The 13,590-nt window shown below is 39.7% G+C and overlaps 1 protein-coding gene across 3 annotated transcripts; it reads left to right on the forward strand.

The window, feature by feature from the left end:
- Positions 1-1,984: 1,984 nt before the first annotated feature.
- On the forward strand, positions 1,985-8,361 carry LOC106597683 (tetraspanin-8). 3 transcript variants are annotated; one of them, XM_045700292.2, is made up of 9 exons: positions 1,985-2,187; positions 3,009-3,074; positions 3,267-3,380; positions 3,680-3,754; positions 4,583-4,678; positions 5,376-5,474; positions 5,854-5,964; positions 6,826-6,909; positions 7,755-8,361. In XM_045700292.2, exons 1-9 carry the CDS (start codon positions 2,128-2,130, stop codon positions 7,881-7,883), a joined length of 834 nt encoding a protein of 277 aa, XP_045556248.1. In that variant the 5' UTR covers positions 1,985-2,127; the 3' UTR covers positions 7,884-8,361. The 3 variants fall into 3 exon arrangements, with proteins under 3 accessions (XP_045556248.1, XP_082820282.1, XP_045556249.1); XM_082964156.1 differs by lacking the exon at positions 5,376-5,474; XM_045700293.2 differs by lacking the exon at positions 3,680-3,754.
- The last annotated feature ends 5,229 nt before the right edge of the window (positions 8,362-13,590 follow it).

Here is a 13,590-nt window from a genome sequence, read left to right on the forward strand (position 1 = left end):
CTGGAGCAAGCCCTATTAAACCACCTTATCTCAAAACCTGAATATGAATATATTTGCTGTAAATGTGCCATACGTCCTTGCCTGTACATTTTACCGAAATTACACAAACCTAAAACACAACAAGGCAATTATCCATAGGCTCAATGCTAGAGCCATTGTCGAACTTTGTAGACGCTTTTATTAAAACTCATGTGCAAGCATTGCCATCTCATGTAAAAGACTCTATAGACTTCATAAACAAGATCTCACCAATAACGGGTTTAAAAGAAGACTTTATTCTGGTCACATTAGATGTGGAGAGTCTATATACCAGCATTCCCCATGTGGAGGGGCTGGCAGCACTAGCTCACTATTTGGGAGACAGAGATACTAATGAATATCCACCAACAAACTTTATTCTAGAGCTGGCAGAATATGTGTTGAAGTATAACTATTTCACGTTTGATAATGAATACTACCTCCAAACGAATGGAATATCGATGGGCTCCACATTCGCTCCGAGCTATGCTAACCTTTATGTGGGTCTTTTTGAGGAACGTTTTGTTAATAATAAAAACGAAAACCCATTTTTGAATAAAATCCTGAAGTGGTATCGATATATTGACGACATTTTTTGCATATGGGAAGGAACTGAACAAGAGCTGTCAGGTTTTATGGCACTACTCAATGACATTGACCCCAATCTCAAATTCACTATTGAAAGTGACACTCAACGTGTTTATTACCTCGATATGTGGATTGAGAAATCAAATGGAACCCTGTTTACAACTCTGTATCGAAAAGAAACAGACAGAAATACTCTATTACAGGGGGACAGCTTCCATCCTGAGCCATTAAAAAGAGGACTTCCTAGAAGCCAGTTTTTCAGACTGGGCCGTATATGCCACTCCACAGAGGTTTATCTAGAAAAAGCAGCGGATATGCGCATTAGGTTTCTAAGTTTTTCACAATGTGTGGATGAAGCTCTTCATTTGGCATTGGGAAAAACACGAGATGAATTGTTACAAAAAAGACCGCTAAAGCAAAAGAACACTCCGTAATGTTCACAACCACATATACTTTGAACTCGCGAAAAGTGGGAGGTGTGGTCAAGAAACACTGGCATGTTTTATCATCGGACCCAGCTTTGCCGGCAGAATTTAAAAAATCCACCACTTATTGTGTATAGAAGAGGTCGCAATTTACACGATAAATTGGTTCATGCCAACTGCCAGCCACGAAAGAAAATCTGCCAGGCTCTTTTACGCCCTCTACCAAATGGTAGCTATAAATGCAGAGGATGCGCACAGTGCAACAATATGATGAAGTGTGAATATTTCTGCCACCCACACACAGGAAAACGGTTTCAAATAAATGATATCATTACGTGCTCCACCACCCATGTTATTTACATTAATAAATGTCCATGTGGGCTGTGCTATGTCGGTAAAACCTCCCGCTCTCTCAAACAGAGAATTAGTGAACATAAAAGTTAAATCAGGAGAAACGACAGGGATTATCCAGTCGCAGTACATTTTAATGACCTAAAACATGACATTTCTACCTTTAGATTTTGTGGCATAGAGAAAGTTAAGATGTCAGACAGGGGAGGTGATATTAATAATACTCTGAGCAAAAGAGAATGTTTTGGGATTTTCACCCTCCAGACATTATTTCCTAAAGGTCTTAATGATGAAATGCCTATATATGTTATGTTGTGAATTTGAACATGAATTATGTGTCTATTTAAGATTACTCTGATGTTTTTCGTATGATGTACACAATGATTAATGAAAACTTGCTATGTCCTCATTGTGGTTTTATGGACGTGTTCAATGCGTCTTATTTATACACGTTTGTAGTGTTTGTGAAATGCATATTGTTATGTTTGGTAGCACTTATTTATTTTTCCTTTGCCTCCAACCCCTTTCCATGCGTGGAACGGATGTGGGTGGGGCTAGGTCTATATAGAGGTGCTGTTTTCAGAAAATTCACAAAAGCTTATTAAATATCAGTGACACTATCAAGAGCAGTGTGCGGTTTCCTTTTTCCTTCATCCTGTTTCAACTGTTGCCATGCACCTGCAATAAGATTGCTCAGATGTGCGAGTGCCTTTTGAATTTTGTTTTATCATAACCAAATATTAAAATGGAAATAATTAATATCTGCGTAAAACGGGCGTTCATTTTCGTCTGTGTCTTGATCGGGGTAAGTTATCGTCCAGTCTATTGGCCTGTTAATATTCGAGTTGATTTTTTATAGGAACAACGTTTTTTAATGTGAGCAGATTTTTTGTAATTATAGCCGGTTATTTTTGTAACTTCTGCGCACGGAGGGGTGTTCAAGCAGTGAGCGTTGCAGTTCACACGCAACTGAATAAAGAGCGGTGCCACTTTCATCAACAATAATGAGCCGATTGATCTATAGTGCAGTATTGAAAGAAACACGACAATAGAAATGTTGTATTTAATGTTGCAATTAGGCTACTGGGCTTTAATCTAACCTTTCACTGGAACACGTTTTAGCTCTGGTTTGTGGCTGTGTTCAGTTTATTTATTTATGTCGGTCTTTTAGTTCCCCTATTTGTTTATTTGCTCAGTATAATCCTCTAGCGCTGCTACATTCTTTAAAATTATGAGTTATGTTTATTCTCATCTTCAAATAGGCCTACTGACCTTAGTTATCACGTTTTATCAGAATATTAGGTTACTCAATAACTGATATTAGATTTTTATAACCAGCTGACTAAGTAAATATCTCAGCTATTCATTTCTTAATAATGTATAATTTCTTAGTCTATTTATAAATGAGCTATAATATATGTAAATACAATTTACTGTCTGCTTACAAACCATTTGTAGATGGTGTTGGTCAAATGCATTATTGAAGTTATGAAGAAATAGATCCCTCAACTCTCCTCTGAAACAAATTACTGTATCAACCTTTACTGTGCAATATCAGTAGAATTCTCAGTATAATACCCTGTACATTGTAATGATTGATTGTATCATGTGTTGTATTCTCTTCAGATCATCAGCACCCTCTTGCTGGCCATCACATTATTTGGACATGGGTACTTCCACAAATCAGAAGAAGTAATTGTTATTTTTATAGCCCCTATTACATTTACTAATTATATCATACACATTTCGTTATAATAATGATGTGTCCATCTAGCCTGGTCCCAGATCTGAGACCAGGCTAGACTTCAGCAGTATCATTGTAATATTATGATTATAAACCCAGAATTGTCATATCATTAATCTGGCTTGTCTTCCTATTCACAGATAGAGATTCTGCCAGGGATAGCAATTCTTTATGTCCTAGAAGCAGCAACCCTGGTCCTGTCAATCTTTGGGGTTTATGGCGCTCGCAAGGAGAAGAAATGGGCTGTGGTTCTGGTAAGCTTGCCAAGACCTGTCCCAAAGTGTTAGCCTGATCCCAGATCTGTTTGTTTGTCTTGGATAGTTATCATAGGAGTTGGCTATACAGCACAAACAGATCTGGGATCTGGCTACTGACGAATCCTCTCCTGCAAACTGTTCCTTTCTGATAAGTAATGGCATGCCATACAATTCAACTGAAAACAATCAACGCTTTTCCCATGACCTGTTTCCAACATGTTTTCCAGAAAGTGTGATAAGGTTTGAATTAACCTTTAGTATTGATTTTGCTTTACAACCCCTATATGTGTATGTAGTTTTCAGTAGGTATGTCACTGGCCAGCCTATACCTGTTTGTGGAGTGCGTGAAAATATATCAATTCAAACACGAGGTACAGTAGTCATATATATATATATATATATATATATATATCACACACACACACACACACACACACACACACACACACACACACACACACACACACACACACACACACACACACACACACACACACACACACACACACAGGTAACTGCCAAAATAAAGGAAACACCAACATAAAGTGTCTTAATAGGGTGTTGGGCCACAGCGAGCCAGAACAGATTTAATGCACCTTGTCATAGATCCTACAAGTGTCTGGAACTCTATTGGAGGGATGCGAGACCATTCTTTCACGATAAATTCCATCATTTGGGGTTCTGTTGATGGTGGTAGAAAACACTGTTTCAGGAGCTGCTTCAGAATCTCACATAGGTGTTCAATTAGGTTGAGATCTGGTGACTCATCAAACCATTCAGTGACCACTCGTGCCCTTTGGATGGTGGCATATCATCCTATGGGGGCATAGCCATGGTAGCCAAAATCATTTTCATACTGTGCATGACACTAAGCATTATGGGATATTAATTGCTTACTTAACTCAGGAACCACACCGTGTGGAAGCACCTACTTTCAATATACTCCATGTCCCTCATTTACTCAAGGGTTTCCATTATTTTGTCAGTTACCTGTTTATATCTTCATTTTCTAATTCAACCTTGAGACAATGTTTGTTTGCTGTTCTGGTGGAAAGATATTTGAGAAGTTATTGTATGATGGTGCAATACATCTGATTCTTGATAATTCAATGTACTGTATCTGTCCATTTCAAATTCAGAACTGATTCTAGGTTTCAGCTGTGAATATAACACTCAATGTTAACTTGATTCATTTCAAGATGGAGGAGTTAATCAGAGAGGAACATCTAGCTATGATGCCTCTAAGTGGAGCGAATCAAACAGATTTAAAAGGGCTATACAACATACAGACTAAGGTAAGTCACCTTTATTTAATGCTTCTTATGGTCACTGCTTGTGCCAATTCACAGCCCCAGAGTGCCAATTCAATGTATGTGTCACGGCCGTCATCGGTTAAGGAGGACCAAAATGCCGCAGGTATGTGTAAACTCATCTTCTTTATTATATGGAAAGAAGGAAAACCCAAAATAAACACGTATACAAAAGAAACACATCGCCAATAAACAGTCCTGTAAGGCTTGATGCTATACACGGAACAATCTCCCACAATTAAACAGACAAACACACCCAACTAATATAGGACTTCCAATCAAAGGCAACACCACACAGCTGCCTTCAATTGGAAGTCCACCCCAATTAACCAAACATAGACATACAACTAACTAGATCAACATAGAAATACGTAAACAAGAAGCAGTGCCCAAAAACCCCGGAATACTTAAATCAAATGCCCTTTTTAGAAAAACACCACCCCTAACCACATAAAACAAATACCCTCTGCCACGTCCTGACCAAACTACAATACCAATTAACCCTTATACTGGCCAGGACGTGACAGTATGTGTGTCTTTAGGGCCGGTTTTCCATATTATGTAAATCTAGGCCTGGACTAAAAGCACTTTCATTGGAGATTTCTCCAGGTTCTTCCAGGACTAGGCCTTAACTATACCTGGTAAATCATGTTTTTATAATGTCTGTTTCCTTCACTTTCAGTTCAAATGCTGTGGGCTCGTACAAGGCTACCAAGACTGGGGCACAGACATCCCCCTCTCCTGTCTCTGTTCTGATGAGGACTCAACAAACTTTAAATGTGTGAGTCTGCTGCGTTAAATAAGTTAACTTGTTGCTGGTGTTATGTGTATGCTGAGGAGGATGGGTTTCAATGTGTCAGTCTGTGTTAAAAATGTTATCACTCAAATATGAAAGTGTAAATCTCTCGTCTTTCGATAAGAGCAATAAAAAAATTGTATTTAAAAAGTATTTTTAAAACAAAATACAAAACAGATGAGGACAGTGATAAGACAACCATACATAAACTGAGGAAGATGTACATGACAAAACTGTAAAAGCAACAAAAACGATAGAACACATTTGGACCAGACAATTATCATGGATGACATGATGCAGCCTAATAAGAAATCATGCAGCTAAAGTAAAGCACTGTTTTAAACCATGTCACATTCTATTTCAGGTTGCTCCTGGTAACAATACAAGATTTGTTATTCACTATCCCAACAGTGATATGTCTGAGGATGATGACCACAAGGGACTAATGGATGAACACATGCTGGTATATAAAGAGGTAAAAACATGTCATTCCACTACACCGGGGATGGGCAACTGGCAGCCATTTTGAAGTCCCTTGGATCAATTAGGCCATGTCAGCTAATATTTTTTAGATTGCTAAATTTGTTTACCGGCCACCTATCGAAACTTGTTATCATGGCTGAATTACCACCCATGGGGTCCCCATTGATGTTGTGTGTCAGTCTCACTCATGTCATATTAAAAACTGCATACATTTCTCACCACCCTATGGCAAAATGTGTAGAATTGCAGCAAACTTGCTTTAAAATGGCAACATTTTCTCTTCACCCAATGTCAAAATGTGTAGAATTGCACAAAATGAACTCTAAAATAAAAATAAATATCTCTCTGCTGTCAAGAAGTAAAAAGTTGATTTTAAATTTTGCGCCAAAGGTTTTGCAGTACTCATTGATACAATTGTAACGAACGTCGTTGGAAGAATGGTCAGATCAAGGCGCAGCGTGGTTTGGGTTCATCATCTTTTTTTAAGGTGAACCAGCAACAAAACAGAAACCAACGAAACGTACAGCCTTGTAGGGCTAAAAAGCAACAATACAGAATCAAGATCCCACAAACAACAGGTGGGAAAAGGCTGCCTAAATATGATCCCCAATCAGAGACAACGATAGACAGTTGCCTCTGATTGGGAACCATACCAGGCCAACATAGAAATACAAAAAACTAGAGTAACCACCCTAGTCACACCCTGACCTAACAAAAATAGAGAATAAAAAGGCTCTCTAAGGTCAGGGCGTGACAACACTAAACTGATATTTGTTCAAGTTCTGATATAATACAGAGCTGTATACTCTTGTTTTTCACACAAAATGACAAACTCTTAATTGTTCCTTTTCAGCCATGTCTTCCCATCTTATTCTCTTTGGTGGGCTATGGAATCAGCCTGATGATAGGAACATTAGTAGCACTTCAAGCATTATGGGTATGTATTTCATATCTATGTCTGTACTATTTAACCTTTCCAGGGTTGGGGTCCATTCAGTTTTTTCAATTCAATCAATTGAAATTCAATTCCCAAATTGAAAATTGTCCATAGTTTTTCATGTGTATTTTTCAATTCAGGAAGTGAATTTCAATTGACTACCTAAATTGAAAGCTTTAGTAGTATTTGTTTCTGTCACGTCCTGACCATAGTAAGATGTTATTTTCTATGGTAGAGTTGTTCAGGGCGTGACAGGGGGTGTTTTGTGTTTTTCTATGTTTTCTATATCTATGTTTAGTTCTAGTTTTCTATTTCTATGTTGTTGTTTTTTGGGATGATCTCCAATTAGAGGCAGCTGGTCCTCGTTGTCTCTAATTGGAGATCATGTTTAAGTAGTTTTTTTTTTCCACCTTTGTTTGTGGGTAGTTATTTTCTGTTTAGTTAGTCTGTGTACCTGACAGAACTGTTGGCTGTTTGTTATTTTGTCTTTAGTATTCTGAGTTAAAATAAATCTTCAGTATGAGCACTCAACACGCTGCGCCTTGGTCCCCTCTCTACGACAGCCGTTACAGTTTCTTATAATTATTACACGCAGGCCGTATGTGGCAGCTAAAAGCTGAATTGCAGTACACAGTACATACAAGTAAACAACAACAATTAAAACATCTGAAAGTCAGGATGCTAACTGAGGATGGATGAATTGACCCCAGCGCTGTACCATAGTGATTTTTACCGTACCTCTCGAGTGTAGGCCTATTTGATTTAACCATTATCTATCACACTCAGCACCTAGTCACCTGCTCCATTCATCCTGACTGAGCCGTTACTGTGTGTCTGGTCCTCAGGATATTGGAGTTGCCCTGGCCATCACAATACTCTGCCAGATGAGAAGAACGGTTAATGTGCCACCTGTGATCTTCACCTCTCAACCACCTCAGTACAGAGAGCTGTGTGACACAGCAGAGAGTGTCTGAAATGAAATGGTCCTCTTATGAAGGATACTCAATGCACTAGTCTGAGTGCCAGTCTGTTTGTGCCATCATGACAACTCCTGTCACTCATTTGTGTCAAGCCAAACATGACAATGAGTGACAAAGAGTTGACTTGGCAATGACAGACTGGCACGATGGCCTTTATTTAACTAGGCAAGTCAGTTACGAACAACTTCTTATTTACAATGACGGCCTACCGGGGAACAGTGGGTTAACTGCCTTGTTCAGGGGCAGAACGACAGTTGGCATTGGCCAGACCACAAACAGATCTGGGATCAGGTTAGCAATGCACTCATATTTTGTACATACTCATAACACACTTGAAAGGACAACTAGGGACATTATTAGACATCTCTGCTGTGTTGTCCAAAGTGTTACTGTTCAACTGTTCAACCATTTAACCATTGTAGTGCCTCAGTGTTGGTTACAGTGTCTTGAATAAAGGGACAAGCATCTTTTATCATTATGGTCCTTCTTTATTCAACAACCATTTCTTCCAATGACTTTTGTCCTCTCCCCATTCTTATTTCAATTTCTGCCTTTGTCTTTTCCTCCTGCTCTCTCCTCTCCCCATTCTTATTTCATTTTCTGCCTTTGTCTTTTCCTCCTGCTCTCTCCTCTCCCCATCCTTATTTCATTTTCTGCCTTTGTCTTTTCCTCCTGCTCTCTCCTCTCCCCATCCTTATTTCATTTTCTGCCTTTGTCTTTTCCACCTGCTCTCTCCTCTCATCCTCCTCTCTCTTCCTCTCTTCTCTCCTCCTCCTCTTTCTTCCTCTTTTCCACCTGCTCTCTCCTCTCATCCTCCTCTCTCTTCCTCTCTTCTCTCCTCCTCCTCTCTCTTCCTCTTTTCAGCCTACTTGGTTCTATCAGACCCTCCACCATTAAAACCTCGCCACTATTCCACTACTTGGCTTTATCAGACCCTACACCCATTAAAACCTCACCACTATTCCACTACTTGGCTTTATCAGACCCTACACCCATTAAAACCTCATCACTATTCCACTACTTGGCTTTATCAGACCCTACACCCATTAAAACCTCACCACTATTCCATTACTTGGCTTTATCAGACCCTACACCCATTAAAACCTCACCACTATTCCACCACTTGGCTTTATCAGACCCTACACCCATTAAAACCTCACCACTATTCCACTACTTGGCTTTATCAGACCCTACACCCATTAAAACCTCACCACTATTCCACTACTTGGCTTTATCAGATCCTACGCCCATTAAAACCTCACCACTATTCCACTACTTGGCTTTATCAGATCCTACGCCCATTAAAACCTCACCACTATTCCACTACTTGGCCCTATCAGACCTTACACCCATTAAAACCTCACCACTATTCCACTACTTGGCCCTATCAGATCCTACACCCATTAAAACTTCACCACTTTTCCACTACTTGGCTTTATCAGACCCTACACCCATTAAAACCTCACCACTATTCCACTACTTGGCCCTATCAGATCTTACACCCATTAAAACCTCACCACTATTCCACTACTTGGCCCTATCAGATCTTACACCCATTAAAACCTCACCACTATTCCACTACTTGGCCCTATCAGATCCTACACCCATTAAAACCTCATCACTATTCCACTACTTGGCCCTATCAGATCTTACACCCATTAAAACCTCACCACTATTCCACTACTTGGCCCTATCAGATCTTACACCCATTAAAACCTCACCACTATTCCACTACTTGGCCCTATCAGAACCTGCACCAGGCCTCTTTTAAACAATAATAGCATACAGACGTAAACACAGCACCAGACCAATGTTTATCTATTATATTGACTATATAGTGACCGCTCTAACAATGGAAATACATCTCCTCAATGATTGAAGGCAGGCGAGATCAGGTTGTACCATTCTAGCCAATGAGAGGACAGACACACGTGTGAAAAACAGGAAAAACTAAGTTGTTTTACTTAAAGTTGCCAGAATGTCACTTGCATCCACTTATATCAGTACATTTGTAACAGCCTAAACATTACGGAACTATTAGATCAAATAAGCCTCACGTATTTGACGCTTCGCTAAGTTCCGCCTCACTTGGTTACTTTTGCAACCTCAGACATTTTCACTGAAGCCCAGTTCCCCATTCAACCACTGTGGAAATCCCCTCACAATGATCTCAAAGTGTGTTTCTAATACACAATGAAATTAAACACAGACTTCACCCTTGCTAACCAGGAAACTCTTGGGTATGTTGTGGTGGACTGTTATTATAATTGCTTCACTGGAACCTGGTCAAAGCTTCTGTCCTCCTCTGGGTACATTGACTTCAACACAAAACCTAGGAGGCTCATGGTTCTCACTCCTCTCCATAGACTTGCACAGTAATTATGAAAACTTCCGGAGGACTTCAGAGCTCTTCCAGCATGGACTGACATGTTGTCCACCCAATCAAAATATCAGAGAATGAATCTAGTACTGAAAGCATAAGCTACAGCTAGCTAGCACTGCAGTGCATAACATGTGGTGAGTAGTTGACTCAATGAGAGAAAAAGACAATAGTTGAACAGTTTTGAACAAATTCATTTCTTCCAAAATTAAGGAGAAGCAAGAGAGAGAGAGATAGCTATGTGTGTTGTATTTTTTTCTTTCACTTTTACTTAGCTAGCGAATGCAGCTAGCTAGTTTAGCCTACCCAAATACCTTGCTCAAATAGAGAAGAATGCTATTTCACCTAGCTGGCTATGGCTATCCAACACTGGAACTCCTTCAAGTCAAGGTAAGCATTTGGTTTTATAAATGTATTGCCACTGGGGCCCTCTGGTGTAACCGCTAAACTGCTTTCTAACTGTATACTGTACTACATGATTGTAACGGGTTTACTAACATGTTAGTTCTAGTAGCTATGTTGACTATGACGTGACAAAGTTATAGGCTGTGTGTAGCGGTTAGCGGTCATGATATGAAGGTTTGGCTTGTAAAGGTTTTTTCTCCTGGTCACAGACAGCTGATGTGTTGTGCACTAAAGTCCACAAGCGAATGGAAAAGGTGAGAGGATGAGAGCGAGTCGATAGTTGCAAGAAGGAATTATATATACAACGAGCAAAGTGTTCATGCTGTTTTTATGTGGCTGCTATGAAAGTGAATTTTGTTTGCGTGTGATAAGGTGTGTGTTCATTCCGCCGATTCTGTTAAAAAACTTTTCTTAAACGGAAGCAAACGGAACGAAACGGATAAATATACCTGAATTTGTCCAATAGAAACTCACATTTGCAACTGTTGGACTAATGATTACATCTTAGATCAGCTAGATGCATGCAAGAGTGTGCAAACGGCTCTGCATATCACCTATAAAGTTGTTTCATATCCTCCTAGGGAGGAGGTGGTCGTATGGTTTCTACTGGACAGGGCCTAACTATACTGGCCCAATAAGCACATGCCCTAGTGATAGCTGTTATTGGACAGTGGTTAGGGTTTGACATTGGTGCTGTTGTCCTGGGTTCAATACTGTATAGGGGAGTCAACCTACTCTCACATTCCTACCAATATATGTTAATGTCATTATTTGGCAGCAGTTAAACACCTATCTGATCTAATTCAAAATGAGTTTGTCAATGATACAAGTTTGTTGTGCGTTGTATATGTGGTGTAGATTTCAAAAAGACCATGGAGTTATTTTTGAGATGCTCAGCTATGTAGAATGAATAAATACTGATCATTTATGAGGTAGTAGCAATGTGGTCAATTATAATTCGTGCACAAGGGGAAAACGTACATATTCATATCGTTTGATGACAAACTCATTTTATATTCGATCAGATAGGTGTGTTGTAACTGATTACAAAACAATGACATTAACATATTTTTGTTCAGTGGGTCTTGAACACAGGCCTCCAAGACCAATGACAAACACCTTTATCACTGTCCCAATAAGGGATATCTCTAGGACATGTTGGCTTATTGGGCCACTATAGTTAGGCCCTGTCCTGTCCAGAACAAACCCTACTCCCTCCTCACTAGGCACTTGTGTAGGTCTGAAACAACTTGATACCTCTGTTAAAAGTACACACAAGAAAAAGGGATTCAAGAGTACCAATTAAACAGGTTAACATGCACCAGCAACATTAGACAACTGTTCTGAAAGCCCTTAAATGGATTAAATAAGTCAATCAAATCAATGACGAGAATGGTCAGATTAATCAGTACATGATATGGACATGGTGGTGTTGCAGGAAGCTAGACATACCGTGAAACAAGAGGTTATGAGTTCAAATCCCAGGTGAGAACTGTAGAATAATAATGATTGTATAAACTAACATGCACAATGTAGTCAAATATCTAATTTGAAAACATGATGTGATGTTAAAAGCATTCTGTGTGAGTATCCCTTACCAACAAAAAGAACCATGAATGGATCAGTGGTTCACCAATCAGAGCCTTGATTGGCATGACAAGGCTTGACGTGTAATGAAACTATTTCTATTTGTTTTGTTCCATCAGGCGACGTCCTGACAACTGATACACAGAAATGTTCTTGCAACGTTCCCATGAAACGTGTCTAGAACATGAATATCTTATGTTCTGAGAACATGAAGACAGCTTGTCTGTCGAAATGTTGGACATAAATATTTTTGCATCTGAGCTAATAGAGCGTGCGGCTCTCCTTTACTTCATACTTGTTTCTGAGAACATAGCAACCATGTTCTGTGTATATTTGGTGGGACGTTGATGGAATATTCTCCTAACCCTTACAAAACTGGACACATGAACATTCTTGCAACGTCCCATTAAACATCAATATTGTACACTGAACAAAAATATAAACGTGTTGATCACATGTTTCATGAGCTGAAATAAAAGATCCCAGAAATATTCAGTCTGCTCAAGTCATTATGCTTTATAGGTGGTGTGGAACGTTCCAGAGGGAGGATTGTTGGAGTCTATTTGACTTGAGCCAGTTTTAGATGCATAATGAGTCTGTTTATAATTACAAAAGCTGTTTATTAGTAGTAATAATATGTTATTGGTTAGGATGTTGTAGCTGGAGAGACAAAGGGAAGTCCAGAAAGTCACTGTATGGCCAGATATGTTATTTCTGTATATTAACATTTCTAAGGAAGTAGGTAAAGAACCACAGACGAGTCTCAGTTCCTGGTAAGATCAGGCGAGTCTCAGTTCCTGGTAAGATCAGGCGAGTTTCAGTTCCTGGTAAGATCAGGCGAGTCTCAGTTCCTGGTAAGATCAGGCGAGTCTCAGTTCCTGGTAAGATCAGGCGAGTTTCAGTTCCTGGTAAGATCAGGCGAGTCTCAGTTCCTGGTAAGATCAGGCGAGTCTCAGTTTCTGGTAAGATCAGGCGAGTCTCAGTTCCTGGTAAGATCAGGCGAGTCTCAGTTCCTGGTAAGATCAGGCGAGTCTCAGTTCCTGGTAAGATCAGGCGAGTTTCGGTGGAACTAGGGCTGGGAGAGACGTGGAATTAACATCGAAGTTAGGACAAAGTTGAAGAGAGAAGAAACCTCTACGAGGGAGGCTAGAGTTGCACATCCCATCAACCCTTCAACTATAGCCTTATCTCTCTCACACACACATCCCTGCCCATAAAGGTCCTGGACTCTGGCTGGGCCACGATTACACCAATAGGGGGACCTGACTCAGTTCCTGCCCAACAACAGAGACTGATTGTATTCCAGACATACAAGGAGGTGACTCCTAA

Source organism: Salmo salar, chromosome 17, assembly GCF_965601325.2.
Source record: "Salmo salar chromosome 17, fSalSal1, whole genome shotgun sequence".
NCBI lineage: Eukaryota > Metazoa > Chordata > Actinopteri > Salmoniformes > Salmonidae > Salmo > Salmo salar.

Coding starts and splice junctions, on each gene's coding strand:
- LOC106597683 (XM_045700292.2), top strand. CDS start 2,128: ATGGAAATAATTAATATCTGCGTAAAACGGGCGTTCATTTTCGTCTGT. Junction 3,755..4,582: donor TATATCAATTCAAACACGAG/GTACAGTAGTCA, acceptor ATTCATTTCAAG/ATGGAGGAGTTAATCAGAGA. Junction 5,475..5,853: donor ACTCAACAAACTTTAAATGT/GTGAGTCTGCTG, acceptor ATTCTATTTCAG/GTTGCTCCTGGTAACAATAC.